Source organism: Lytechinus variegatus, chromosome 5 (genome assembly GCF_018143015.1).
Source record: "Lytechinus variegatus isolate NC3 chromosome 5, Lvar_3.0, whole genome shotgun sequence".
In the NCBI taxonomy this organism is placed as follows: Eukaryota; Metazoa; Echinodermata; class Echinoidea; order Temnopleuroida; family Toxopneustidae; genus Lytechinus; species Lytechinus variegatus.
In genome coordinates, this window is record NC_054744.1 from 2,175,021 (window position 1) to 2,202,568 (window position 27,548).

At 37.1% G+C, this 27,548-nt stretch overlaps 1 protein-coding gene across 1 annotated transcript; it reads left to right on the top strand.

Moving 5' to 3' along the window:
* LOC121415049 (A disintegrin and metalloproteinase with thrombospondin motifs 7-like) lies at window positions 1-27,545 on the top strand. Its single transcript, XM_041608123.1, has 22 exons — window positions 1-270; window positions 1,174-1,505; window positions 2,472-2,637; window positions 4,970-5,148; window positions 5,704-5,787; window positions 6,167-6,291; window positions 6,936-7,091; window positions 7,964-8,101; window positions 9,480-9,624; window positions 10,619-10,714; window positions 12,397-12,542; window positions 13,440-13,503; window positions 14,365-14,470; window positions 15,167-15,294; window positions 19,437-19,557; window positions 20,422-20,663; window positions 21,021-21,165; window positions 22,487-22,610; window positions 23,424-23,652; window positions 24,717-25,295; window positions 25,865-26,006; window positions 26,306-27,545. Exons 1-22 carry the CDS (start codon window positions 99-101, stop codon window positions 26,416-26,418), a joined length of 3,732 nt encoding a protein of 1,243 aa, XP_041464057.1. The 5' UTR covers window positions 1-98; the 3' UTR covers window positions 26,419-27,545.
* The last annotated feature ends 3 nt before the right edge of the window (window positions 27,546-27,548 follow it).

Consider the following 27,548-nt stretch of genomic DNA (forward strand, 5'->3'; position numbering starts at 1 on the left):
AAGTTCATTGCGACTCCTTCATTTCTCGAGGATCATATTCACGGCGTTCGAATAGATAATAGATGCAGACATAAGCTCATCGGAATACTTTACTCAGGATGCGGGATACCATATCATCACACCTCTTTCTCAGCATGGGATTACCTCACACATCAACCCAGATCCACTTCTCGCCAATTTACCGACGCCTGGCAATGTTGACGCTGAAATTCCTTCTCATTCTGTTTTACATCCAGTTTTCTCACGCTCTGACTGAACATCAACAAGGTGGTAAGGACGAAAACAAAAGTTTTACAACTTCAAAATGGCATCTTCTTCGGGATAAGCTTAAGCTGATAAATTTACCCTTGTTAATTATGCTTAGATTTTGCACGTATTATGTAAAATATACGTAGTTCTTTTACAATTTAAAATGTTTTGCACATTTTGTAAAGGTTATAGTCTAGGGGCGAGATCAGTGTATATGATATGGGTTTTGGAAACTTCCTATTTTTAATTTCTTAAATTAGAGGGATAATATGGACTATAACACGACCAATACTTCTACCTCTCCTTTGAATAATCTTGTTTCTTCTCCCTACCTTTATATTCCTTTATTACTTTATTTAAATATTCATAAAGGGTCTGATTGATGACATATAAAATATAATATTTACATTCAATTCATTGGAAAATCATGGGGTCGCTCCCTTGCATCCCGTAGAGGCACCCCTTGGAATGTCTATGGGGAATATTACAGGTTTGTAATTCACCAGATATTTTCTTCGTCATGACTGATACGTGATTTGTTGGAGCGACATATTTGATGTGTAATTGTTTGTATATTTTATGTTGAATATTTTGACACCTTTCAATTTCTTCTCTTGTGGATAAACACAATACAGGCCCACCCCCCCCCCCCTCATCTCATGACACTCACACACACGCTCCCAATGACGCAAACACGCGCACTCTCAAACATAAAACCCACACACGCACTCAACCCTTAACCCTCATGCATCCCCGATGCATTCCAATCCACTCTAATATACACTCTTCTTCTCTGTCCACCCCACACACCCTCACACACACGTGCACGCACAACACAATTCGTTTATGTGATATTAAAGCCTGTACAAACACCTCCATTGGTCCATTCAAAATAAAGAATTTGATACATTTGTTTCTTCATAGACAAACATCCCTCCGATTTTGAAATCGTGCACCCGCGCGTTGTCCACAACGACTTGGACAGCCGTCATCGTCGATCACCTTCTTCATCGACATCGCATCATCACAAAAACCTTCAATATCAATTCGCAACGAAGGGGACCGACTTCCATTTGATACTGACTCTGAACGAAGGTCTCATTTCGCCTGATTTTGTCCTTGAGCGGCGGTCGTCGTCGAACGTGTCTCGATCACGGCTTCAATCAGCGTATCAACGCCATCGTCATTGCTCTTATCACGGTGTGGTTCGTGGACATGAGAAGTCTCAGGTCGCTGTCAACGTGTGTCGAGGATTGGTGAGTCCTTTTCACTTTATTACATTGTGATATTATGGACACGCGAATGCCTCAGTCACATTTGCGATACTGACACTAGACCTGTGACGGCTATTACATTATTCCAATTGTCATATCATTGATCTGCTGGGTGTCTGTGTGCTGGTGTGACTGGGGATTTAGCTAATAGATTTAAAGGGGAAAATCACAACGACCACAACCAGATATTTCATTTCAATCACCGATACCCCAAAGCGCATTATGTCAATCAATGTGCTATTATTTCTGAGCCTCGTCTTACAAAATACAAAGGAGTGAAAATTGATCCAAACAATCACAGCTGTAGAAATCTTTTAAGAACAACAAAATGGAATGCAAACGTCCATTTAGATCATCTTGGAAAATGAAGTTAGGATTAAAAGTCGCGCATGCTTAATTGTCTAGATAACCCAGTGTGCTCAGGGGAGCGTTTCATGAAGGGACTTTGTCCGACAAGTTCTGTTTTATCCGACAATTACCATAGTAACATTACCTCTCAGCCAATCAGAATCAAGGAAAGATGTCAGATCTGACAACTTGTCGACAAAAATATTGATGAAACGCTCCCCTGGACTTCGATCGATTTCCATGGTGACAGATGGTAGACCCCACCCCCTTCCATCAGGAAAGAATGTTGATGATGTATATCTCACAAAAAAAATTGACCCTCTTGACGAGGTTTTCCGGGTACGCTAGTTAGGAATCTTAGGGTGTTTCAAGAAAATATTTAAATTGCAAATATATTTTCTTTTCAATTTGCTAATTTACAATTGATACATCAATTGCATCCATAACACTTTTATTTTCCTTCTTGATGCAAGAAGCTAGCAAACAATTGCGAATTTACAATTTATTGACGTAATTGACTGATTTTGTGACAAGAATTTGATGACATACAATTGATTTCAAGTTCCTTTTATCTCCTTTTGTCTTATGTGAATGAAAAAGAGAGGGCTGATTTCGCTTGGAGGGGACAATGATTTCTTCATCGAACCGGTCAACGCGTCGGTGTATGATGAGGTGGTTAATGATGGCTCACATATCATCTACAAGCCGTCCCTAAACAGAGGAGAGACCGATCAAATTTCTAATGTTTCCTTCTGTTCTCACACGGGTAAGTTTAGCCAATATTTAATATCGACCACGCTGACGACAACACAACGATCAAGTTTGAAAGACATTTTCGGGGAAAGCTCTGTCAAAATTATTTGACAAATTGCTAAAGTTTTTCAATTGGCAGTTATTACAATCAAGTATATAAATATTTGTTACCAAATCAATATTTACAGTATGAATGTTGATGTTGTTGTTTTTAATATGTTATTGCGATATATCATCGATCTCCGATGATTTACGGCAGGCTTGTGTGGGAGGGCTTTCGTCCTCAACGTTTTAAGTTGCAATGTTTCAGGTATTTCAATGACATGCAATTCAACCAGCATGCACCTATAGGTCTGTGTCTATCTCTGCCAAAGCACGGAAGCCCCTCTCTCCTTGGTTCGAGAATCATGATATATCTCCATGCAATTACAAGTACTTATTTTCCTCTCCGGGGCAAGGCTAGTTGACCTCGATTAAGACGCGTGGACATTCCTCGCTTACGTAATGAGGTAAATCTGTCGGCGGCCCGTCGCGTGTGACCTTGAATGACCCCTTCCACCTGTCAACCCTGACAGTGTCCTTGTCCTCGATAAGGTCACAAAGTGTTTTGTTTTGATGCACTAGTCTAGTCACACAGACACCGATTGGAGAAAATCGGATAGACTATGTATCGCTATGTTTTTGAAACGCAGATGTATAGATAGGGGTGCCGGGAGCAGCCCCCTCAAAAAAATATGACAAAAAAGTGGGAACAAAGGGCAGGGGTAGTGTGAAATGTTATATGTTCTAAATAAACTAACTAAGATATATAAAAAAAATTCAATTGCCATTTTTAAAAGTCAAGAATTATCCCTTACGCGCGATTTTTAAATTTTTATTTATTTTTCATTCTATTTTTTTTTTCATATGTTTGATTTGTCAAAAACTAAACCTTTTTCTCTGCTAAGGCCCGTGCTAAGGTTAAATGAATAGTAATGTTGCAAATTACTTCTACGTTGTATACTCAATTGACACCAACGCTATATACGTCCATGCAGTTCTCACTGCGTGGAAAGAAAATGGCCATGACGCACTGTGTACAGCGCATTCAGAGCGGAGTGAGAACGACGGGGCGTTTAATCTGCATGATCTTCGAAGGCCCATTTTCCGTTTCGTGGGCTTTGAACAGGAATTTAATAGAGAATCTATCTAAAAATATTTTCACCATGTAAACTTTGGCAATGGTTGGTGTACCCAAAATCAGCACTTTTGAGTATTGAATCCATATTACCCTTCCAAAGTGAGAGATTTGAGTTTTTGATCGCCTTAACATAGTTTTAAATATTCCTAAAGAATAATAAGCAAAAATGTAGAAAATTATGGAAATATGGTTATTATTATTTGCAGATGATTTTGATGTCCCCCAAAATGTTATGTTTACGTTGTGACAAAACAATTCTTCCATTTTTTATTCTTATCATATGTTCTTTTGACTTAATTTATATCTTATTTTTGGTTTGTAAACATGAATGATTAAAAAGTGACTACCTTGAAGAACACTTTAAAAAATGGAAAATAAATATTTGGTGTCCACACTTACACGTTAAACATTGAGATATCATTTTCCAGCATTCCATTAAAAAATGTATTTTGTTGACTAGCTGAATGGCTTACTGACTTGCATTATGACCACTCTTTCTGAAATAAACATACAGAATACATTTGTCCTGGAGTGCTCAAATATAGATTTTACATTTTGGTATCCCCCTATATAGAGAAATACAATTTTGGAAGGCAAGTATGGTGATTTTTTTTTCTGCTCTGATTTTAGTTCTGTCTTATTTGATTTATTCCTATAATTTTGAAGGGACCATTTCTTATGCAATTCTCAACTATGTCAACAAAGAAGGTGATTAACTTATTAAGGGCCAAAATAAGCATGTCGCAAAGTGGATTCCATATTTCAAATACCCATGTAAATGTATACATTAAAAACACGGGGTATATGCAGGCGTATATCGGCTTTTCTGCTGCCCTTCCCCCCCCAAAAAAAAAAAAATGGAGCAACAAGATACAACAATATTGTAATATTAGTTTTGATACATTTTGTTGTGCAAAGTATTTCTATTTCCTTTATACTTCATTTTCCTCTCTCTTAACCGCTTAGAGGCAGTTTTTCGATTTTGCGGTATATAAAATTGTTGTTGTTATTATTATATTAACAATGATAGAGTATGATAAATAAAACATACCCAAGCACAAAGAAAGATAGACCCTGAAAATATTAATCAACAGATAATACTTCAATTGTTTTCGTACCCAGTGGTGCCCATTATTTTTCATTACTTTATTTCATTTGATATTAGGGAAGCTGTCTCTTGATGAGCCTGCTTCGAGTGCATGGCCTAATCGTGTACGAGATCGTGTACGGAAGTCGGTTAGCACGGAACGAACAGTGGAAGCCTTGGTGGTCGTCGACCAATCCATGGTTGACTACCACAAAGACGAGGATATCGAGACGTACGTCCTCACCATCATGAATCTTGTGGGTATCAAAATAATCTGAAGAATTCTTAATTGATGTATGTCTCAGAAAATGAAACAAACCCAACGTTTATTTCCTTCGATCAGTGACAAAAAAAACCGATGTCTTTAATTTACATCTCATACATTTGAAATTTCGAATGGTATCTATGTGGTGCTTGTCTGGCCATGCATAATTGCACATATCCAGAATTTCCTTTGGTTCACTTACGTACATGGCACATTGATGCATTGGAAAATGAAAGGAACATAAGCATCATCATCGCACTTATTTCTGTCTAACGATTCTTGTTTGGTTTCATAATAGCTAATTTGATAATTATCTGTTTAAGAATTATGAAAGTTTTGTTACCTTTTTATTGATGCACCCACAGTCTAAGAAATGGGTTGATAGAAAGTGATTCCAATAACATTCGCAATGAAAATGACTTGTAGTGAAAGAAAGAGAATAAAACTCCATTTGAAAAGTATAAGTAATAAGTTGATAAATCAAATTGACTTTATATTTGGCAAAGGTTAAATTATTCGGGGTTTTTTCTCGATTTTTCATGCACAGGTGGCGAAATTTTATCGTGACCCAAGCATTGGGAACTTGGTGAACATCGCCCTCGTGCGGCTTATCCTACTGGAGGATGAACAGGTTACTGAAAAAAAAATTATGATTTTGTTTTCCCTGAGGGGTGATATATAAATTTTGAAAAATAGAAGGATGCAAAGTCAGATGAGATAGAGAGGTATGGAGATAGATAGATAGATAGGTAGGTAGATAGATAGATAGATACAATTTTCATCTGTTTCTCAATTTTATCTCCTCTGAAAACTGGCCACCTTTATAAATTTCTCTTTGGAGAATATTAAATTCCAGAACCTCCTCTGATCGTATTTACTTTAGGAGTTGAATGTAGTTGATCTTTATAATGTATTTTCCCTTCATTAATTGGTCCCTCTGTCAACCGCATAGTTTTCTTAGTATAACCATGAGAATGACAATGCACTGGGCCTATTTCTTTGTTTGATAGGACGACTTAGAGATATCTACCGACGCAGACATCACATTGAACAGCTTCTGCGCATGGCAAGACACTTTAAACTCGGAAAGGAGTGAACATCAATATCACCATGACAACGCAATACTACTTACCAGGTAACCATAATATATAAACTACTTGATATTAAAAAGCATAAATGATTAACATCATTCAATTAAAACCTAGAATACCCATGATATGTAATCTGTATCCCAACTATTAATTACGTCTATTGACTAGGCCTATATGTTAATGTTATTTGTAACCTTGGTAATAATGATGATTAAGACAGCCTTTCTATTTCATCATTGAGCTACAGAACTAGTGCGCCAATTCCTAGGAGCTAAAAAATCAGTTTAAAGAATGAGAATGGAGCACCTTGTGGTGTAACGATAATTTTCATTTTTACTCGTTTTGTAAACCCATTCCTTGCTTTGGTATGACTTTATGTAATCATGATCGTTGAGAGACACACAAAAATTTCCCATTGGAAATATTTTATTCCTTATTCATTTTCGAGTATTATTGCGAGCTAGGATCTACATCCATACTTAATTTCCATTATCCAAGCGTCTATTTTCTTACTTTGGGCTATGAAAAACGTTGATGACAAAACATTATATTTACATTATGTTATGCTGGGCGCTCCAGACGAGAATTTTCTTAATTGGCTACCCTGGGCAAATAGGAAGTATCATCATTATGTATATTGTTTTATGTGATTTACTGGTATTTTTTGTTTGTTTGTTTTTGTCCAAAGGAAGAACCTATGTCGTGGTCCTGATAACAGCAATGCCTGTATTACGGTAGGATTGGCACATGTATCGGGAATGTGTAACAAGAAAAAAAGTTGTAGCATCAATGAAGACACTGGCCTTGTTGTTGGATTCACCGTGGCGCACGAAATGGGACACAAGTGAGAATGAATATCATTTCTCTCTAAAAAAAAATAATAGTTACGAAAATCTTCACTTTATGAAGAATGAATTTGAAGTGAATTTGGAGCGAGAAACTTGAAGATTCTATATACAATAATAATATGCAACCTCTATCATTTTCTTATTAATTCTCTTTCACTTTGTCGTTGCCCTCGTGTTCTCTGAACTGTCCTTATTTCAGTCAGATATTTAGTCCAGAACACAGAGACACTAAGTATTGTGATGGATTGCAGATACGAAGGGACATTGTTGATTGGCTATTCGCCAGTGTTTTAAACAAAATGATCTTGATTAGCCAATGATATTTAGCGATTACTCGCAAATAAATGTGTTACGAAGCTCATGGATTATTTTGAGGAAGAGGCAAAGACCGCTTTTCTTTAAAAAATACAACATAAAAATGCCATGACTATGAAATTTTTAGACCATTTTACATCTCATGGTTATCAGGGAAGTGTTCCATGAAAGGACTTGTCAGACGTTTTATCCTACAAGTCCCATTTTATTCGACAGTTACCATCGTAACAGCCAATCAAAATTATGGGAAATTGTCAGATCCGACTTATCGAACAAAAACGTTGATAAAACGCTGCCCTGATTACTGAACTGAATCGAGAGGTCTTTTCTTTATAGATACCTGGATGGTGTTTCATAAAACTTTTCGTAAAGCTGCCCATGCACGGCTGGAACATATCATTCTTAGTTAAATAGGGGTGTCTCATGTAGCGCAATAAATGGTCACCCGTCTTGCGTGAAATCATGTTTTAATGACAACTTTGTGAAACGGGTCCAGTACAGTGAAAAAAAATAAGAATCATCAAACATTATTGATATTTCCGTTCATATATAGCCTTGGCATGCTTCACGATGGAGAAGAAAACATATGCGACTCAAATGGCCCATATGTGATGGCTCCACGGGTTCCCACTGGTCTCACACCAACATCATGGTCATTCTGTAGCAGAGAATACATCACTCGCTTCCTTGAGTAGGTATACAATCTGTTGTATGCATGGCCCGGCCCTTAAAAAGAAGGTTACACTAGTAGATCCCACTGCTGCCATAAGAATTGTCCTTCATGCACACTTTGGTCGAGATTATCAACGAACAATGATCTTAATCATTTTCAAATTATGAAGACATCAAATCATGGCTTACTGAACGCTCATTTTACATTCATTATGAAATATTTCATCTACTCTGACGAAGTTATGTAATGAGCTTAACATTTTGAGGGGACACAGCATTGTGTTTGTGACAAAATTTCTTGAAAGTCTCGAATGAGTGATGCAAGCACAATTATACTTCGACCTTTTTATAACAAAAATCTAATTTTGTGATTGGTTCTAACATAATATTCAGAAAAAACACCTCACATATCCCATTTTCATTTTCCCCCCTCTGTTGTTTTCTATCGAACGTTGAACTTTTTTGGGGGGAGCATGGCCATAACCCCCCCTTCTGTACGCTAGTGCTCTGAAGAGTATTGAACCATAAATCTCTTTTACTTTAATGAATGCCCCAAATGGACCTGTTTGATACAGACTTAACGATTAATATGATAAACCGACCACCACTTGCGCCAATTACCATGTTACCATGTGGAGCGTTGTGGCCCAGTGGATCAGTCTCCGGACTCTGAAACAGAGGGTCGTGGGTTCGAATCCCAACCATGGCGTAATTTCCTTCAGCAAGAAATTGATTCACAATGTGCTGCACTCAAACCAGGTGAGGTAAATGGGTACTTGGCAGGAATTTATTCCTTGAAACGCAGCGCGCGTAACAGCTGCACTGCTAAAGCCAGGGTAATTATGCTGCATACTGTAGAGCGCTTAGAGACTTCTGACAAAGTATTAAGCGCTATATAAGCAAGTATGATTATTATTAGCAGGGCTCGGCAGTCGATCAAAATCAAGATAGTTACCGTAATGGTAACGTTATCTTGATCATGAATCTTTATTAAACACACCCCAGGGTGGCAACGGTATGATAATAAGGGATTTCTGGTTCAATACCCATCATAGGTAATCAAATTTCGCATCAAACTATATACTTTCAAAGGATCTTACATCGATTTAAAGGGTATCTCTACCAAGGGAAGAAGGATGGATACTTATGGTGGCAGCGGTGGGATCTACTATAGAGTTCCGGTTTTAACGCCAAGTCCATTTGAATATTAAGACCAATTAATACAATTGAACAGCCATTTACAAAATCATTTATATCTCCAACCTGGAACTAGCATAACTGCGGTAGAATTGGCCGGTGATTGCGAACCATTAGTTTGAATGTGGATAAAATATGTTCTGAATTATAAAATGAATCCTATTGTCTGATACTATCAATCTTATTTACTATGTTTACAGCAGTGGACGTGGGAGCTGCCTTGAGGATATGCCATCTTCCACACCATACAACTATCCTAAGGTTCTACCAGGTGTCATGTATACAGCTGATCACCAATGTCGACTTCAGTACGGACCAAATGCTACTGTCAGCCCCATGTTTGAAGTAAAAAAAATATATTTTATGCATCTGAAATATTATATTAAATGATGATAGTGCGTTATATCATCTACCTGCAATTTATATGACTCCGCTTCGTTAAGTTATTTAAATGTCCAAATGTAAAACATTTCTGCACTCTTGAAATGGGGAAAAATTCCAAACTTTTAACCAACCTTAGGCAACATAGTGTCCACATTACTATTGGTTAAAATCTGTCAAGATTGGGTAATGAAAACTAATAATTGGGAAATAAATTTGCTCGATTGTGTAATAATTGTCCAGTATATAAATATATTTTACCAACATACATTACTCAACACAGTGGACACTAGGTGTTCATGCTACATTACCATTGTAACGACAGTTCCAATCAATTTTAATTTATCTCATTTTGCTTCTTTACCTTCCAGAGCCATGATGGATGAAAATAAGGATCAATTCCATTAAATTCATTTACTTTTCAATATTCCCATATAAATTGAAAGATAACACGATCATGTAGTAGTTTAGGGTTGTTTTACAGTCTCAACGTGGGGTAAAGATTAACCTATCATTCTTATTTTAATGTATTTTACATAGGCTCAATTTAGCACATATTCTTTTTTATCTTTAATGTATATTTGAAAATGTAGGTTGTAAAATAGATAAGACGGAGATAAGACAAACCCCGGTTGAAACCGTATCGTTATTGTAAACTTAAAAAACATGAAATGTTTGATTACCTTGCAAATCTATTCTAAATCCTTACTAAACATTGGAAAACATCTTTTAATTTAGTACCTGGATGCTAGTTGCCATCAGAGCGACATTGGCTTATCACCTATCACCTTATGTTACTTCTAACACAACGATGAATGAAATTTCTTTCTTTTTTTCTTTTGCTCTCTTAATCTTTCTGCCCCCTTTCAAACCTTTAATTCCATTTTCCATGCTTTCTGTGTTTTTTTCCTGCGAATTCTTCTTATACTCTGGCCTCAATACATGTTGCCAATACCAGTCCGATCTGTGTACCACTCTCTGGTGTGTCGTTGGGACTATGAGAAAATCACGGATGATTCCTGCTCAACAGGGAACTCGTTGTGGGAAGGACAAGGTTTGAGAAGTTTCATTTCATTTTTGTCTCACCTGCATAGCAGAGTGAGACTATAGGCGCCGTTTTTCCGACGGCGACGGCGGCGGCGGCGTCAACATCAAATCTTAACCTGAGGTTAAGTTTTTGAAATGACATCATAACTTAGAAAGTATATGGACCTAGTTCATGAAACTTGGCCATAAGGTTAATCAAGTATTACTAAACATCCTATCAGAGTTTCATGTCACATGACCAAGGTCAAAGGTCATTTAGGGTCAATGAACTTAGACCATGTTGGAGGAATCAACATCGAAATCTTAACCTGAGGTTAAGTTTTTGAAATGTCATCATAACTTAGAAAGTATATGGACCTAGTTCATGAAACTTGGCCATAAGGTTAATCAAGTATTACTAAACATCCTATCAGAGTTTCATGTCACATGATTAAGGTCAAAGGTCATTTAGGGTCAATGAACTTAGACCATGTTGGAGGAATCAACATCGAAATCTTAACCTGAGGTTAAGTTTTTGAAATGTCATCATAACTTAGAAAATATATGGACCTAGTTCATGAAACTTGGACATAAGGTTAATCAAGTATCACTGAACATCCTGCATGAGTTTCACGTCACATGACCAAGGTCAAAGGTCATTTAGGGTCAATGAACTTTGGCCGAATTGGGGATATCTGTTGAATTCCCATCATAACTTTGAAAGTTTATGGATCTGATTCATGAAACTTGGACATAATAGTAACCAAGCATCACTGAACATTTTGTGCAAGTTTCAGGTCTCATGATTAAGGTTAAAGGTCATTTAGGGTCAATGAACTTTGGCCGAATCGGGGGGTATCTGTTGAATTACCATCATAACTTTGAAAGTTTATTGATCTAGTTCATTAAACTTGGACATTAAAGTAATCAAGTATCACTGAACATCCTGTGCGCGTTTCAGGTCACATGACCAAGGTCAAAGGTCAATGAACTTTGGCTGAATTGGGTTATCTGTTGAATTACCATCATAACTTTGAAAGTTTATGGATCTGATTCATGAAACTTGTACATAAGAGTAATCAAGTATCACTGAACATCCTGTGCGAGTTTCAGGTCACATGATCAAGGTCAAAGGTCATGTAAGGTCAATGAACTTTGGCCATGTTGGGTTTTTTGTTGAATTACCATCATATCTCTGTAAGTTTATTGGTCTAGTTCATAAAAAGTGGACATAAGAGTAACCATGTATCACTAAACATCTTGTGCGAGTTAGAGTAGTTTTCAAAGTCAGCACTGCTGCTATATTGAACTGCGTGATGCAGGTGAGACGGCCAGGGGCATTCCACTTGTTTGTTTAAAGAAACCATGAACCCTTTTTTCCTTTGTATTTTGTAAAGGTGTCTATCTCATAGAGAAAGGAGATTCCAGTATGAACTGTTGCTAATGTCCTCAAGGAGTTAACAAACTATGAGCTCTCACATTTTATAAGTTGAGTGGCAAAACCAAGATCTTAAGGCCAATGAGTTTAGACCTCCGAGGCCAGGACTAAGAACCCGAGTCTAAGAACAAGGTCTCCTAATTGCCCAGCGTTAACTTGCAGGATCTCAGTACTGCCATGAACATGAAAATATCCCATTGACATCAAGGATGATTTTTTTTCGACAGCATTTTCTCAAACATGATATGAATATATCATTTCAATTGCTACAGTGGTGTATCTCTGGGGAGTGTATCGACATTGACGAACATCCCGTGGTCATCGATGGCGGATGGGGTCCGTGGAGTGAATATTCCGAGTGCTCCTTGACATGTGGACGGGCCGTCAAATCTAAGGAGAGACATTGTAATAATCCAAGGTAACCTTTGTTGATTTATTTTTGTGTGAGGGGGGGGGGTCTAGTCCCAGTCGTACCAACGGTACCAGATCCAGACCAATCAAACTTAATACGTTAAGTTAAATGTCAAACCATTGGTCGATATGAAGAAAGTTCCTTGGCTATGACTGTGGCATTAGGATGCATGTTTTTGTTCATTTATCAATATTTTCTTTCAAGGTATGATTTCGAATTATAATAATAATAATAATAATGGTGGCTACTTATATAGCGCACAGGTCCACCTTTCGGTGCTCATGGCGCTATAAAAATGCACTGCTATTATTATTATGTTTATGCAGTGAATCTTTTTTGAGGAGGGCAGGGCAGGCAGATATTTGAGATTATTTTCTTTGAAATTAAATGCATAATTTGTATGAAATATAATTGCCGTAAAGATTCTTTTCTAATTCTTTCGAAGTTTCTAGTCCCCGTGTTCTTTTTGTGGTGATAGTTTCTTGATAATAAGTTCTTAGTTATCTATTTCTACTTGACAATGTGAACAATGACATTCATTCTTGCTCGTTATATAATGTACGCAACGACTAAATTTTTCGGGGGGATGAATGGAAGTATAAAATAAAAGGTCGTGAATAGGATCTTGAAAAAAAGTCAGGTTATGAAAATGAATTAAGTTCATTTATATGACACTGTAATTAATAACATCATTAGAAATGTGAATATGTGTGTATATGAAATTTGTGTGCGAGGGGAGCGGTTGGTTGATGGGGATGTGTGCTTTTGAGTGTATGTGGGTGCATAATTATGGGTAAGGATGGGGATGGGTGTGTGTGTGTGTATGTGTGTGTTGGTGTATGCAAAGGGAATGGTATTATCGAATCTAGGAGAAATAATTATAAAATGTGTGTTTTCCTTCAGCCCATCACACGGAGGAAGATACTGCGTTGGCGAGAGAAAGAAGTATACCATGTGTAAACTTCAGGTATAGTTGATATTAAACATCCCCTATCAATTGTCTATTCAAGAACATTGATCATCTTTCAGTACTTTGTTCATTTTTTCGTAATGTCGCATACTGCATGAGGAAGAGAACACAATAAAGAATATCCTTTGGTGTATGCCGACTGTGTCTGATCTATATAAGGACATATTTTTAAATGACCAGCTTTATCAAATTAGCATGATTCTATGGATTGTCTCTATACACTCTTAGAAATGTTGGGCAACATACTGTCCACACAACAGTTGGTTAAAACTTTATCCAGATCTGGGTAGTTTTAAACCAATAATGTGTGCTCTTTTGGTGAAAACAACACAATTCTGGTTGAGAATTACCCAGAGTTGGATATTTTTTAAACCAATTGTTCTGTTGACAGTATATGTTGCCAAACGATTGAAGAGTGTATAGCCAATCAACTATACCCCCCCCCCACCTTTAACCAACCATTATCCCTACCACTTTCATCACAATAACCACTAACCTTTGCCATTGTTATATCAATTGGTATTACCATTATTACCTCTACCACCAAGATTAAGCCTCCCATTACCACCATTACTATTACCAATTAAAATTGGACTAGTAATTGCCATTAACATGACAAGTCACTATGAATAAGCACTATAAAAAACGTTACATTTAGTCCTATACCATACCATAGCATCAACTTCACCGATGAAACCACCTCTCATATAAGTGTTTAAGATTTTCAACCACACCTTTTTAAACAAAATTATAATAGATACTGAGTTGATTTAACATTATATTTCGATTTTGCAAGGGATATATGGGGGGGGGGGGCATTTCTTGTAAATTAGTCTTTCATTCATTTTATATTGACAGGATTGTGATCCCCAATCAGAGAGTGTTCGTGCGGTCCAATGCAGCTCATACGACTCGATACAGACGAATGGAACCCAACTAACATGGATCCCTGTAGAGATGGAAGGTATGTGGCATGACCCTGATTGATTCATTCATTCATTCAGAGTTTGATCCCAGTTTCTTAGCAGGATAGATAGATAGATAGATGGTTTATTTGATAAAAGTCATACATCACGGCGGCCAATCCGAATTGTGATGCATTTATATATAAATTGAAGTGAATCAATACATTAAAATGAAATAGATAGCATTGAAATGAATAATAGTTATTAAGCGGAAATATATTGTATTGATAGGGAAAGTTTGAGCCATGCGGTCCATGCTTACAGAAGAAACCAACAGTGCACTGGTCAACTGATACAGACGATTAATGCTGGGAGATTTTATGACATTAAAAAATTGTAATTTTCCTGACCATAACCCTTCATCGCTGAGACATATATCTAAAATCAGAACTTATAATCCTCGAATGGGAACTTTGTCTCTGCATATAAAACAGGCCATACTGCGACTTATCAATAATGTCATTTTCTGAAGTTACACATTGCATCGACAATGATAATTAATACATTGGAAAAACACAGCAATTACCTTATAGAAGGTTTTGCATGTTTGATGGAGATTAAAAACTATAGGCCTACTTTTGCCCCTTCCGATCTTTTATTACTTATTCATTTTGGTGGTTATTTTCAATCAGTTTTTAACGACTTCAAGTAATAAATCCTTAATTTCACTCATTGTCTCTGATTTCCCTTCGTAGAAAAACCATGTGCATTATTTTGCCGACGTCGTGATCAAGCAGTGGTCAGTAAGAAATCCGATCAGGTGACCAATGGAACCCCGTGTACTAGATTCTCACGTGATATATGCATTGACGGGATATGCCAGGTATGAGTTCTTATATTAATACACTCTGACTAATATATTTCCAATGGTTATCAATTAAATCAGATTTGCAACACGTTTCTGTATTCCATATAAAATATTGTGCCGAGGGGAATATAAGAAGAAAGAAAACTTCCGAATTCAGTGCTAATTAAAGTTCGGACATATATTTTGATATGAAACCATTGAAATGATTTTAGTCGTGCATGTATCTATTTTTGTCACTCACACATTCAAAATGTTTTTTTTCATCTAGATGTTTATACTCACTCTTATAACCGCATAAAAGTAACTGTGGTACATAATATGGCCACATAGAGCGCCTACATGTATATGGCGTCTCGGCTATACCCAAACTGCCAAATGCCAAGCGCAGTATATAGTAGCTGCGCTATATAAATGGTCCATATTATTATCATTGTAAAGCTCAAACATACTCGTAGTCAGGTCCAGATTTTAAAAAATGTGCTCAGAAAAAGTGCTTTAGGCATTTTGTGTTAATGCTGATTTATCAATTGTTTTAAGGTAATTCAGGGGTGCTGAATCCAAAAATGCTGTTTGCCAAACTTGATTCTGACGTTTTCACCCTCAAATTGGCAAAAAACAAAATGGCGGCATATTTAATGCAGTTTCCCATATTAAACGATCTTTATGGGTGATTATATTTCAGAAATTGGGATCTATGCGTTATTTTTTATACCTAGGGTTGCAAACATAATGTGTCCGATTGATTCGTCAGCCATCTTTAATTCCAAAATGGCTGCCATGATTCACAGCTGCTGATTGATATTAAATAATTTGGCCAAATGTTTGATAATTTGGGGGCGATGATGGCATATTTACATTGTGATATCTTTAACGTGTCCGCCATTTTGCCTTGCCTGCATAGCAGAAGCAAGACATGGACGTCGCTTTTCCGATGGCGGCGATGACCATGGCGGCGGCGAAATCAACATCAAATCTTAACTGAGGTTAAGATTTTGAAATGTCATAACTTTTAGGGTATAGTTGTCTATTTCATGAAACTTAGGCATGTTAGGATTAAACAAAATATATTGAGACAGGTTTTATAGTTACAGAAGGTCGTCAAGTTTAATTGGAAATAAAGCATGGCGTCCACAACGGCAGCCGTTGTACCATCAACTCCTAAAATAAAGTAAATCCTCAAAATCGAAATCAAATTCATCAAGGCAAATAATGAATCAGGACAGGTTTCCAAGATAGTCAGTGAGTGTGTCAGAGAATCCAGAGTCAGAGAAAATGACGTCAATAATGGACGTCAGGACGTTGTAACTTTGAAATGGTCCAAATTCATTATATACATGTATACACCTGGTAGAAATACCTTTGGGGTCTACCGAGAATAAAATAAATCATATGAAAAAATCATGCTTCCAAAGGGAACAAATTATATTGGAAAAATTTCAAGGTTTATCAGTCGTGCAGTTTTGCAAAAAAAATGATGACCTAAAAAATAATAGTTATTTTAAAAAAAATCTGGATGCAAAGTGCATACACTATCTACCTAGAAACATTTTTGTGTCTTTCTCACGATTTCAAGGTTCAAATAATATAAGTGAAGACGAATTACATGGATACACCATTGTCCATTTTGTAGAAAATTGAAGAACACTCCAAAAATTACATTCCAATTGGCCACCTTTGATACAAAAACGACAATACTTCATATCTCATCTAGTGCCACTATTTTGGTGTGTCTGTTTAAGAATCGTTAAAATACGTTTTACAAGAATTTGATGATGATGCAACAATAAGTAAATATCCGAAAAACAAATTCTAAAAACTAACGTACACTTTCACCTAAAAAGTTCCATTAGTTCACTGATAATTTCAAGACATGTCATTTATGTGCTTAGGACTATCCTATGGTTTCAAGATTACGGGACATCAGTCATTTTGGACTTTTTACGACTGACCATCCTTTTTATTTGTCCCGATTTATTATTGCAGCCTTCAAACCACGTAGTGTAGATTTTGTTCACCTAATTTTGACTTTGTTTAGGTAATGGAAGTCTTTTTAGACTCATTTTGAAAGCGATCTTTAAATAATAGGTAAATGGGCAGCTTCATACCATTGTAAATAATAAAAAAGTAATATTTAAACCTTGAAACCATAGTATAGACAGCAAAATCATATCTCCCAGATGGATTCTAAATAGATTATGCCAATTTTTAAGTATCAGCAGCCATTTTAGACTCCTTAATTGGAAGCCATCTTGGATTTTTAGACATACGGGACCATTGATTGCCCTTGTAACTTATCCTAATGTATTACTTGACCATTTAAATCAAGGTTTAGACAACATAATCATACACCCCAGGCGGACATTAAACAAACTATGTCAGCTTTTTAGGTAACAATAGCCATTTTAGACTCCAATTTCGGAAGCCTTTTTGAATTCCTGGACATGCTGGACCTCTGACTGTCGATGTAACTTGTCGTGATTCATTACATGACCCTTTAAACCATGGTTTGAACACCAAAATCATATACCCCAGGCTGATATTAAACAAACTATATCAGTTTTTTTCGGTAAGAAAGGCCTATATAGACTCAATTTTTGGAAGCCATTATGGATTTTTGGACATAATGGAACCAGTAACTGTCCTTGTAACTTGTCCCAATCTAATACTTGACCCTTTAAACCATGTGTTATACTAAAAAATCATATTCTCCACGCGGTTATCAAACAAACTATGTCGGTTTGTAGTTAATGACAGACATTTTATTTTCCATTTTTGCACACCATCTTGGATTTTTGGACATAGAGGACCATATCATCTTTGTTACTTGTCCCAACGTATTTCTTGACCCATTAAACAACGGGTTAGACACCAACATCATATCCCCAAAGCAGATATTAAACAAACTATTTCGGATTTTAGGGTTTTTAGATAAAAACAGCTATTTCAGACTCCTATTTTGAAAGCCATCTTGGATTTTTGGACATAGTGGAGCGCTGACTGTCCTTGTAACTTGTCCCGGTTTACTTCTTGACCCTTGCATATCACCAATGAATAAAACCCAAATAAAAGACCCTAAAACAGGTAATAGATGAATTGTGAATTTTTAGGATATGGCAACCATTTTTACGCAATCTTTGATTTTCAGGTACCCTGGGGTGCTTATGTTTACTCTTTCCTTTTACCCCCTACACCATTGAATGCATGTATGCACCGAAAAATTTGTCTAGGGTAGAGAAACTGCCGGTAATTTAATTTTCAGCTGATGGCGGCCATCTTAGACGCCATCTTGAAAATAACCACTTTCCCGGATCCGGATTTTGGTGAATTTTTAGTATGTTATTTCTGAGATCAAATAATACCAAAAATCGTTGACAAACATTTTTGTTCCATGTTTTGGGGGTCAGAATAGAGGAAAAATGGGTGTAGAATGGCGGCCATATTGTTTTTGCCAATTTGAGGATTTTAACATCAAAATCAAGGTTGGCAAACAGCAAATTTGGATTCAGCGCCCTCAAATTATGCTAAAACACTTCTAAAGTCAGCATTAACACGATTTGCCTAAGGCAGTCTACTTTTCTCAAATCTGGACCAGACTATCGGTACATTTGTGGCCTGACAAGGACAGTTTCCATTTAGACCTACACAAATTAAGCTATAGGTGCCCGATATTTTAAAGCTTTATATTAATTTTTGTACAACAGAAATGAAGTTTATTTGCATTTGCCACTCTCAACCCGGGTGTAGTTAATGGGTACCCAGAGTAAGGAATTATTTGAATACTCTAGCGACCAATAAGGGTAGACATGCTAAAACATCAGTGAGTAATAGTACACTGGAAAAACTCCGGTGTCAATTTAGTACCAGCCCGGAATCTATATATGTCCACACCAGAGAAGTATTGAAACAACACCAGTTTAGAATAAAACCGATGCTGCTTTGGTACTAATTGGTGTTGCATAAACGCCTTTCTGGTGTTGTTTAACACTTCTCTGGTGTGGACATAATAGATTCCAGGCTGGTGTTAAATCAACACCTGAGTTTTGGCAGTGTATGCAGCGCTTATAGAAACATTATTTCAAGCTCTATATGAATAATGCATAATTATTGTTGGTATTATTGACGTTGAATTTAAAGATACTTGTTTTGTTTTTCTCTAGATGGTAGGTTGTGATAATGTTGTAAGTTCTGGAGCAGTTGAGGATAGGTGTGGTGTTTGTCATGGTGATGGTTCATCGTGTTTGACTATCAAGGATACTTTCAACACTAAGTATGGACGAGGTATGTACAGCTCAAAATAAATGAGTTTTTTAATAGAATATCATGATGCGTTTAAAACGATGTGTATTTTTACATGGAACTTCCGTCATTAGTAAGTTGGGTCCTTTTATATGGTGTAGGCCTTGAGGAGGTCATTTTGTTTGGAACGTTTTTGGTCGCCACTTTTAAAGTTTCATCTTGATTTTACCGTCCATCCAATGAAGCAAAAGGAAATTAAACTTAGAAATTACTTAAAATCGAATTGACACAATCATTAGCAACCGCACATTTCGATTTGAAAATTACGAAATGCTCGGAAATATGACTTGTGCTTGTTTTGATTATCAACACAGTTGCGATCCATTCATCATGTTCATGTTTTGATATAATTATATTTTAGATATTGACGTTGCTGGCTTTCCATAATTGTAGTTGATTAGATCAATCGTAACTCTTCATAAAACGAGGCTCAGGTGTCACTATCATGGTGATATAGCTGGAGTTTTGTCATAGGCGGCAGAAGCGGGGGGACACTGAGGTCCCCCTAAATTTGAGGTAGGGGTGACGGCCCCCCCCCCTAGATTTTTTGTTGATAACTTTTTTTTTGCTTGCTTGTCAAATTTTTTACCTGTGTCCATCACAAAATTTTAGGTGGACCCCCTCTCATTTTTTTGGCTCCGCCGCCAATGGGTTTTCCTTGCAAAGGTAACATGTACAAGTCACGAAATTCTTACAGGGGCCTTTTTCAACTAAAAGCTCGGGCTCAGCAGCCATTCTCAATCAAGTTATCGATAAAGATCGGTAAAGTTACCATGATAATAGTTGTAACTGTTTAAGAAACGGCGCCCAGAATTCTGATCAAGTTGATTGTGGTTGTTCCAGAAGGTTACGTGGAGATCACCACCATCCCTGCTGGTGCCAGGAACATCGTGGTAGAGGAACTGGTACCTTCGAACAACTACTTGGCCATCAGCAATGATTTAGGCCATGACCTACTGAACATGGACTGGGTTATTGAGTGGAGCGGGGAATATCGGGCTGCAGGGACCATCATCAGCTACCAGAGGATAGATAATAAAGAACAGGTGGAAATCTTAGGACCCCTCAGCGAACCAATACACATCTATGTAAGTAATGGCTTTCTAGGAATCTTCTTCCAAGGGATAATGTTTCTAGAATTCCTATAGATTTTAACCCTGTAAAAATACTTTACTGCCTCCTTACTTAAAAACTAACTTGGTAAAGAACAGTCGAGGTCTGGCTATGAATAATCCATAATGATAATCGTACTACGTAAGGAAAACAAAACAACGATAAGAAGTAAACTTTTCTTTAAAGAAATACATGCCTAGGCTTATGTAGGCCTACCAATGTACACAGGTGACCGTCATCAGGAGCGTTAATTAAGCTTGGATTTGATTGGGTCCTCTTAAATCATATATGGTCGGAATGTAAATACGAACATATTTTTTGTCACATTGCAGCTTATATTCGGACGACGTGTCCAGAACCCTGGCATAGCTTACCAGTATACCATGCCGAGGGATGGAAACCAGACTGCTGTGTTGCCGCAATATTTCTCTTGGGTCTATTCCGATTGGTCCCCCTGTTCTGCGTCCTGCGGCATCGGTAAGGTGTTTTTATACCTCACAGATGTCACACTCCTTATAACATCATGAAGGAAAAAATACCAGTTAATCGACCAACCCTTCCCACTGATATATGCCTGATTGACAAAGATATTAAGAGATTTGCCGTCATACTCTGGTTTTAGGAAGGGCAATCACTTAACTTCCTTTGTCACTTTTCTTTTAGAACTAATTGGCGAAAGAATCTCTGCTAGTTCAAGGTGATGAAAGAGATATCGTCATGAAATGTTTCCATTCATGTTGATTCATTTCCCAAATTAGCCGTTCACGTTCAACAAACCCTTTATTGTTCAGATATGAAATCTCAGATGTGTTTGCTATCTTCAGGTAGTAAACATTAAAGTTCCCCTAATTTGATTTAATCTCTGTTTATATGAATTTGTGTTTATCGATCTCTTGCGTGTCTATGGGAAAGGATTTACCGGTGTGATACCTACAGATGTGTGATAAGCATGTAATATAAATTGTGTTAAGTGGAAAGGACAGAGTAGTCAGACCCCAACTACCACACATTAGGAGAACTGTGATCGAAACGAGTTCTAATACCTATATTACAGGCTCATTGATATTCTACAGATAATGGCCTGTATTCTGAAGGAGACTCTGTGCTAAAACTATGGGAAGCCTAAAATATCAAAATTGTGTTTACATTGTATGTTTATTATTTTTACAATGCCCTTTCCTAAGTGTTTGATGATGAAGACAACTATCTTATTTATCCTTCCTAAACAGTGAAGAATGATTTGAAAGAAAAATGAGCTGATACATTGAAATTCTACTATTAGAGATTTATGCCACTATTGGATATCCATAGTTAAATTACAACTTTGATTCGTGTTTAAAGTAAGCCCGACCAACGCATTATCAAAGATCCGCCAAAATATTTGTATTCAGTATACTTCCTCGTCAAGAAGAGATAGGAAATATGCCTTTGTGCATCCGTCCATCCCGTTTTTATTCTTGCCATCTCTAAGGAACCGTTCTTCTTGCCATCTCTAAGGAACCGTTCTTCATGGATCAACTTAGTCCAGGTATGCATAAAGATTAGTTATAATTCTTTGAATATTTTACTCTGTAAAGCGCATAGAAAGATGTTTCATCTATTGTATGCTTTATAAAGTTATTTTTATTATTGTTATTATTATTATTAATATGATAAATAGCCTGCTATGTCAGGTTAACTACATTTTTTGTTTCAATGATAATTTGACAGAATATCTTCTCCCCATTCTAATATAGTTAAGCATCGTTCTAGTGCATTGTTGATATATTTTCCAATGATTTCTTGTGAACTATACCAGGGTATCAGCGTTCGAGCGTTGTCTGCAAGGAATTGATTGCGGGTATGGTTGATGACCGATACTGTGAAGGTGTGAAACCTGATGATATGCAACAGACATGTAACGAACAACAATGTCCGGCAACGTGAGTATATTTTCATTCAAACAAATATATAGATCCGTTTAAAGGACTGTTCTGTGCTTGGATCCAATTGGATGAAATTATTTTTCAGTAGGGTTTTTAAAGTTTTTTTTCCACAGAATATTTGCATGTCTATTTTACATATCTTCTTGTAGACGTCAAGATATCTTCAAGGTGTACTTTGTTTTGAATAGAATCAAAACTTTGTAATATTAGTTTGATTGATGAAAAGATAAGTTTAGAGGCTACCATGCTAGGAAATTGATTCGAGGGTGTTTCATAAACTGTTCATTAAGATTTTTTGAATATAAAGATTTTTTAACATAGTCTAGAATACCTAGAATATTGCAAGTCAAGTGAATTCCTCTCAACACTTCATGATAAAGTCGTTATGCGTCTGTCACTTCACGAAAAAAAATATTCAAGGGACGTCCCTTTAGGGCTCATAATTCATCGACGTGTGATGCAATCGAATAGCAGTAATGAAACGTCATGATTTTATCAATCAAAATAATTCATAAGAATTATACAAAATATTTTTATATCACAACACACAAGAGAAACTTGATTCCATATTCATTTCATAATTTGGCATTTTGGTAAAACTAGGCTGTACTTTTTACTATTTGAGCGTTGTCGGCTTTCTTGCTGTAAACTGACCGAAAATATGGCTATAATCATGATAATACTGTCTTGATCCGTTGGGCTGTGCATGTGGGGTTCCTCTCTGTGATGTGATTTTTAATTATTTTTTATGAGTTATGATTGAACACAATGGAAGTCTGAATTACCTTTGTGTGTCCTTTATGATTTCAGATGGTGGGAAGGGCCGTGGCAACACTGCACAGGAATGTGCGGTGAGGACGGACAAAAGCAGAGGAGTGTCTTCTGCATACGAGGCGCCCTCAACGGTGAACAGACTGTCCTTGATGACATCGATTGTCTCAGTCAGGGCCAAGATAAGCCCGCCACGGAGGCCTCTTGTCAGGTTGACCACCTACTTTGTGAGTCCAATGACAACTGGAAAACAGGGGAATGGACTCAGGTGAGTCAAATGAATGTGATATTTTTGTTCTCTGTGAGGGACTGTTTTTTTTTTTACATTATGGAGGGAGGGGGGTCAGTGGCGTATTGAGTCTTAAATTCTTAGGGGGCAGTCATGGCATAAAGGACAACATTAATAAAAGCTGTAGGCGAAAGTGGGTAAAACATTTTACCTTTAATACAAAAACTAATTTGTGACATATATTGAGTATTTCTAAAATGTCACATTTTACCTTTATTCTTTTCCTTTTTTTTTCTTTTCTCCTTCTTTATAGTAAAACTTTAGGGGGTATGGTCCCAAGCCAGACAAATGTACTGAGTTTTTTAAGTATGTGTCAGCTATATTCCTACAAAAAGTACACGAACTAGAGCTGAAGCTTTTTAGAAAATTGAACTAGAAATGAACCATTTTGAGGGCTGTTGTACCTCCTTGCCATCATCATCCACTTGTCAAGATTTAGCATGAATACTATAATTCTCAACCGTATTATTGCGAGATGAAAACACATACCATACCCGCCTGAAACATTGGGGGATATACCACCTCCCCTCCCCCAGTCTGCTGTGCAAACCCTTCAGGGTTTGAATGTGCAGCCTACACCCATGCCTTGTGTACTGAAGGCCCTCTCGAAACAGCAAGTTTTGTATGTGCTAGTCTTTGCCAAGAGACACATTTATTGATCAAATTTTTAATTAGGAGACTGTACTGGCAGACTGCACCCCTCCCCCCATGGCAGTGGAATGTATCAATTTCTGAACACTTGGAGTACATAACTAGGACAATGAATCCTTGGTTGTAGTTTTAACTGAGACTTGATAAAGTAGGCCTATTAGACATAAAATGGATTAGACACATTCAGACCCCCAAAAAACACGACTTGGATTAGTATTAGTATGTTATTATTATTGATATTTTGATGAGCTTTGACTGTATTGGGGGGAAATAAATATGTGCATAAAAAATGTGATGACTCCTTTCTATGACTTGCTGTATTTTTGAAATAATTTGATTATCTATTACTATTTTTCTCCCGTTATTCTGGTATATCGACCCACCACCTCCAGTGTTCCGTATCTTGTGGTGAAGGGTGGCATACTCGGTCAGTGATCTGCATGAACATCAACAGACCTTGTGATGATACAGGAAAACCCAATGACCGGAGACCTTGCTTATTGGATCAATGCCCCAGAGGGCAGTACTTCTACAACTCCGATCCACAGGCTCCTGAAAACCTTTCTTACGCAGACGAATCTTTGCTAGACCTATCCTCAGCAAGCATATACCCCAGCAGCGACTACGCGGTGAATTTTGGCGAGTGGGAGAAGAAGAAGATTGCCAACAAGAAATATGAATCAGCAACCAATACCACTAATCTACATCCGTCTCTGCCACCTAAAGAAGTGCCTCCAAGGACAATCTTTGAACTGAATATTACTACCCATGATGTTGGTGTCCAAGATCAAGATCAGACAGGTTCGAAGATGGATCAACGTCCAGTTATGCCAGATTACCCGTATATAAACTTTGTTTTATTTCCATCTGCCTTGAATGATAAGCGTCCTGCGAATCAAGATGCCACCCCTGGTCTCCAACATCGCTCTCAAGAACCTTTGATTGAATGGTCAAAACAACCTTGGCAGCCAGTAGGTCATAACTTTTTTATTGAAAAAAATGGGAACTATATGGGTGTGATATCAACTAAATGCCGGTGTCTAAGAGCCGTTGTGCTGACGTATGAACGCAATATCAAAACAGATTATAAAATATGAAAGAGAACATTACTAAAAAAAAATCCGATAGTCTTACCTATATGTTAACTTAGAATAATGTAAAATCGTGTAGGTCTGGGTTGCGGTGGTCGATTTTCTCTTCATTATGAAACAAATATTAGATTTAATTACCCAGGGGAGCCACTTAAACTGCAAGCTGTTCTATCAGCGTGTCCTAAAACCCTTCTCAGTTCTAGCAAAGTCAGCTCCTGTTAAGAAGGCAGAAGGTTCATTTATAAATCATTTGAATGGCACTGCTACCATCAAACTCGGGCATCGAACCCACGACGTCCCGCTCTAACCACTGAGCCATGATTGTGCCACAAATAAGGATTAAAGTAGAGACTAGCGTCCGAAAAAGCCTTGATAAGTAATTCTTGCATTCTTATGACCGCTCTTGATTTGCTCCTATCACCCATTCTCACTTGTATTTCGTTCCACAGTGTTCTATGACGTGTGGCGATGGTATTCAACAACGAATAGTAGATTGTATCGATATAAATACTGGTGAAAGGACCTCGGGATGCTCCCAAGAAGACCAACCAATTTCATTGCAATCTTGTAACCTTGGTAGCTGTTCTCAAGGTGTGAATGATACTATTACATGATTACATTTGAACTTACCTGCTTGAATTTATATGTGGTTATCTCCTCTAAGCTACTTTTGTAAAAAAAAAAATCGATAATAACCTTGATAAAGCAAGTTGCATGAGAAAATGAAAGCATTCTTCAAATCAATTATTCAATAAAAAAATATGATCAGACACGAAACGAAGTCATATTGGTTAAACATCTATCTGACCATTTTTTCTCGATGATGTGAAATAGTTGCCTTCATGTAATTCTCTGAATTTATAGGGTTGTTTTTTATTTTACTTTGTCAGTTTGCAGGAATACTCTCAGCACCACCATGTGCATGATAATTGTCCAATCAGGAAGCTGCTCTCAAGCGCACTTTCGTGAGAGATGCTGCAGGACATGCTCAGAAGTCAGATAGCGAGTTCTTTGCGCAACGTGGTCAGGAGAACTTTGGACAGTACTGTATTCTATTATTTTTTCTGCAATGTTTTTATCAAGCAACAAGCCAATCGCGTGAAAATCGCCTCGGTGTCTTCATTGGTAATTCATACATGATGGACATCGATATTTTGACATCTGTATTATGTAATGTTTGTAATATGTTTGTATTATGTAATATTCTAAGCAGCCTACAGATTGTTCAGGAAAGAAAATGATCAGGCGATCGATCGCCAAGCAAAATGCATCATGATGTCCAAGAATATTTTCGACACTGTGATTATTGGTTTGATATTCAACTCTTTTCCTGTTTCAAGTCTTTAAAAGATTGTAATTGTATTTGAGAGTACTTTTTAAAAGTATTGTGAATAATGATTGTTTTATATATACTACGTCGACGGTGTTAGGCGCGTTAGGGTTTAGTGTTAGAGTGGGTTAGTGTGAGTTGTTATTTGTGTATGGTGTGAGGGCGTTTGTGGGGTTTATACGTGAGAGGGTGTGTGTGTGTGTATGTGTGTATTTTTTATATTTTTTAGAGCAAATTTTCCTTTGAACCCTTTCAAATAGTAATGCATAATGTGTTGTAACCTTGGGCAAAAAGAAATGTTTTGAATGTAGTCTATGTTTCTTCAGTATAGAGCTGGTCACAAGCGAATCAACTCTTGCCGTACCGTATATGCAGCGATGGTATCTAAAAAAAAAAACTCTGCTAAACCCACCCCCCCCCCCTCCCCCAACATTTCCTTAAATTCAGGTACAATAATATTCCATTCTTTATATCACGCAAAAGCAACCTTTTACAAGGAAATCGCAGCATAGTGAATTTGAAATTCCCGTTATTTGGGGGGGGAGGAGCCAGGAGGGCATCCATCTTGTTAACTATGTTTCCATTATCATGCAATGGTCGTTGTTTTCATTTCTATAGAAGGTGCATGACTGTATTGGACTGCATTATACCAAACTGGTTCAGTTTATCATATACGTTGCTCTGTAAAAGCTTGTATTGAAATTCTCTTAGCTTCCAGTCTCTGAGGAAGTGGCAACTGCCGACTTATTTAAAGGACAAGTCCACCCCGAAAAAGGTTGATTTGAAAAAAAAAGAAAAATTCA

What these genes read in the sequence shown, in the direction of transcription:
- LOC121415049 (XM_041608123.1), top strand. Translation starts at nt 99, where the DNA reads ATGCGGGATACCATATCATCACACCTCTTTCTCAGCATGGGATTACCT. An exon ending in GAACAACAATGTCCGGCAAC is followed by an intron (nt 22,611 to 23,423) that starts GTGAGTATATTT and finishes TTATGATTTCAG; the next exon opens with ATGGTGGGAAGGGCCGTGGC. An exon ending in AAACAGGGGAATGGACTCAG is followed by an intron (nt 23,653 to 24,716) that starts GTGAGTCAAATG and finishes CACCACCTCCAG; the next exon opens with TGTTCCGTATCTTGTGGTGA.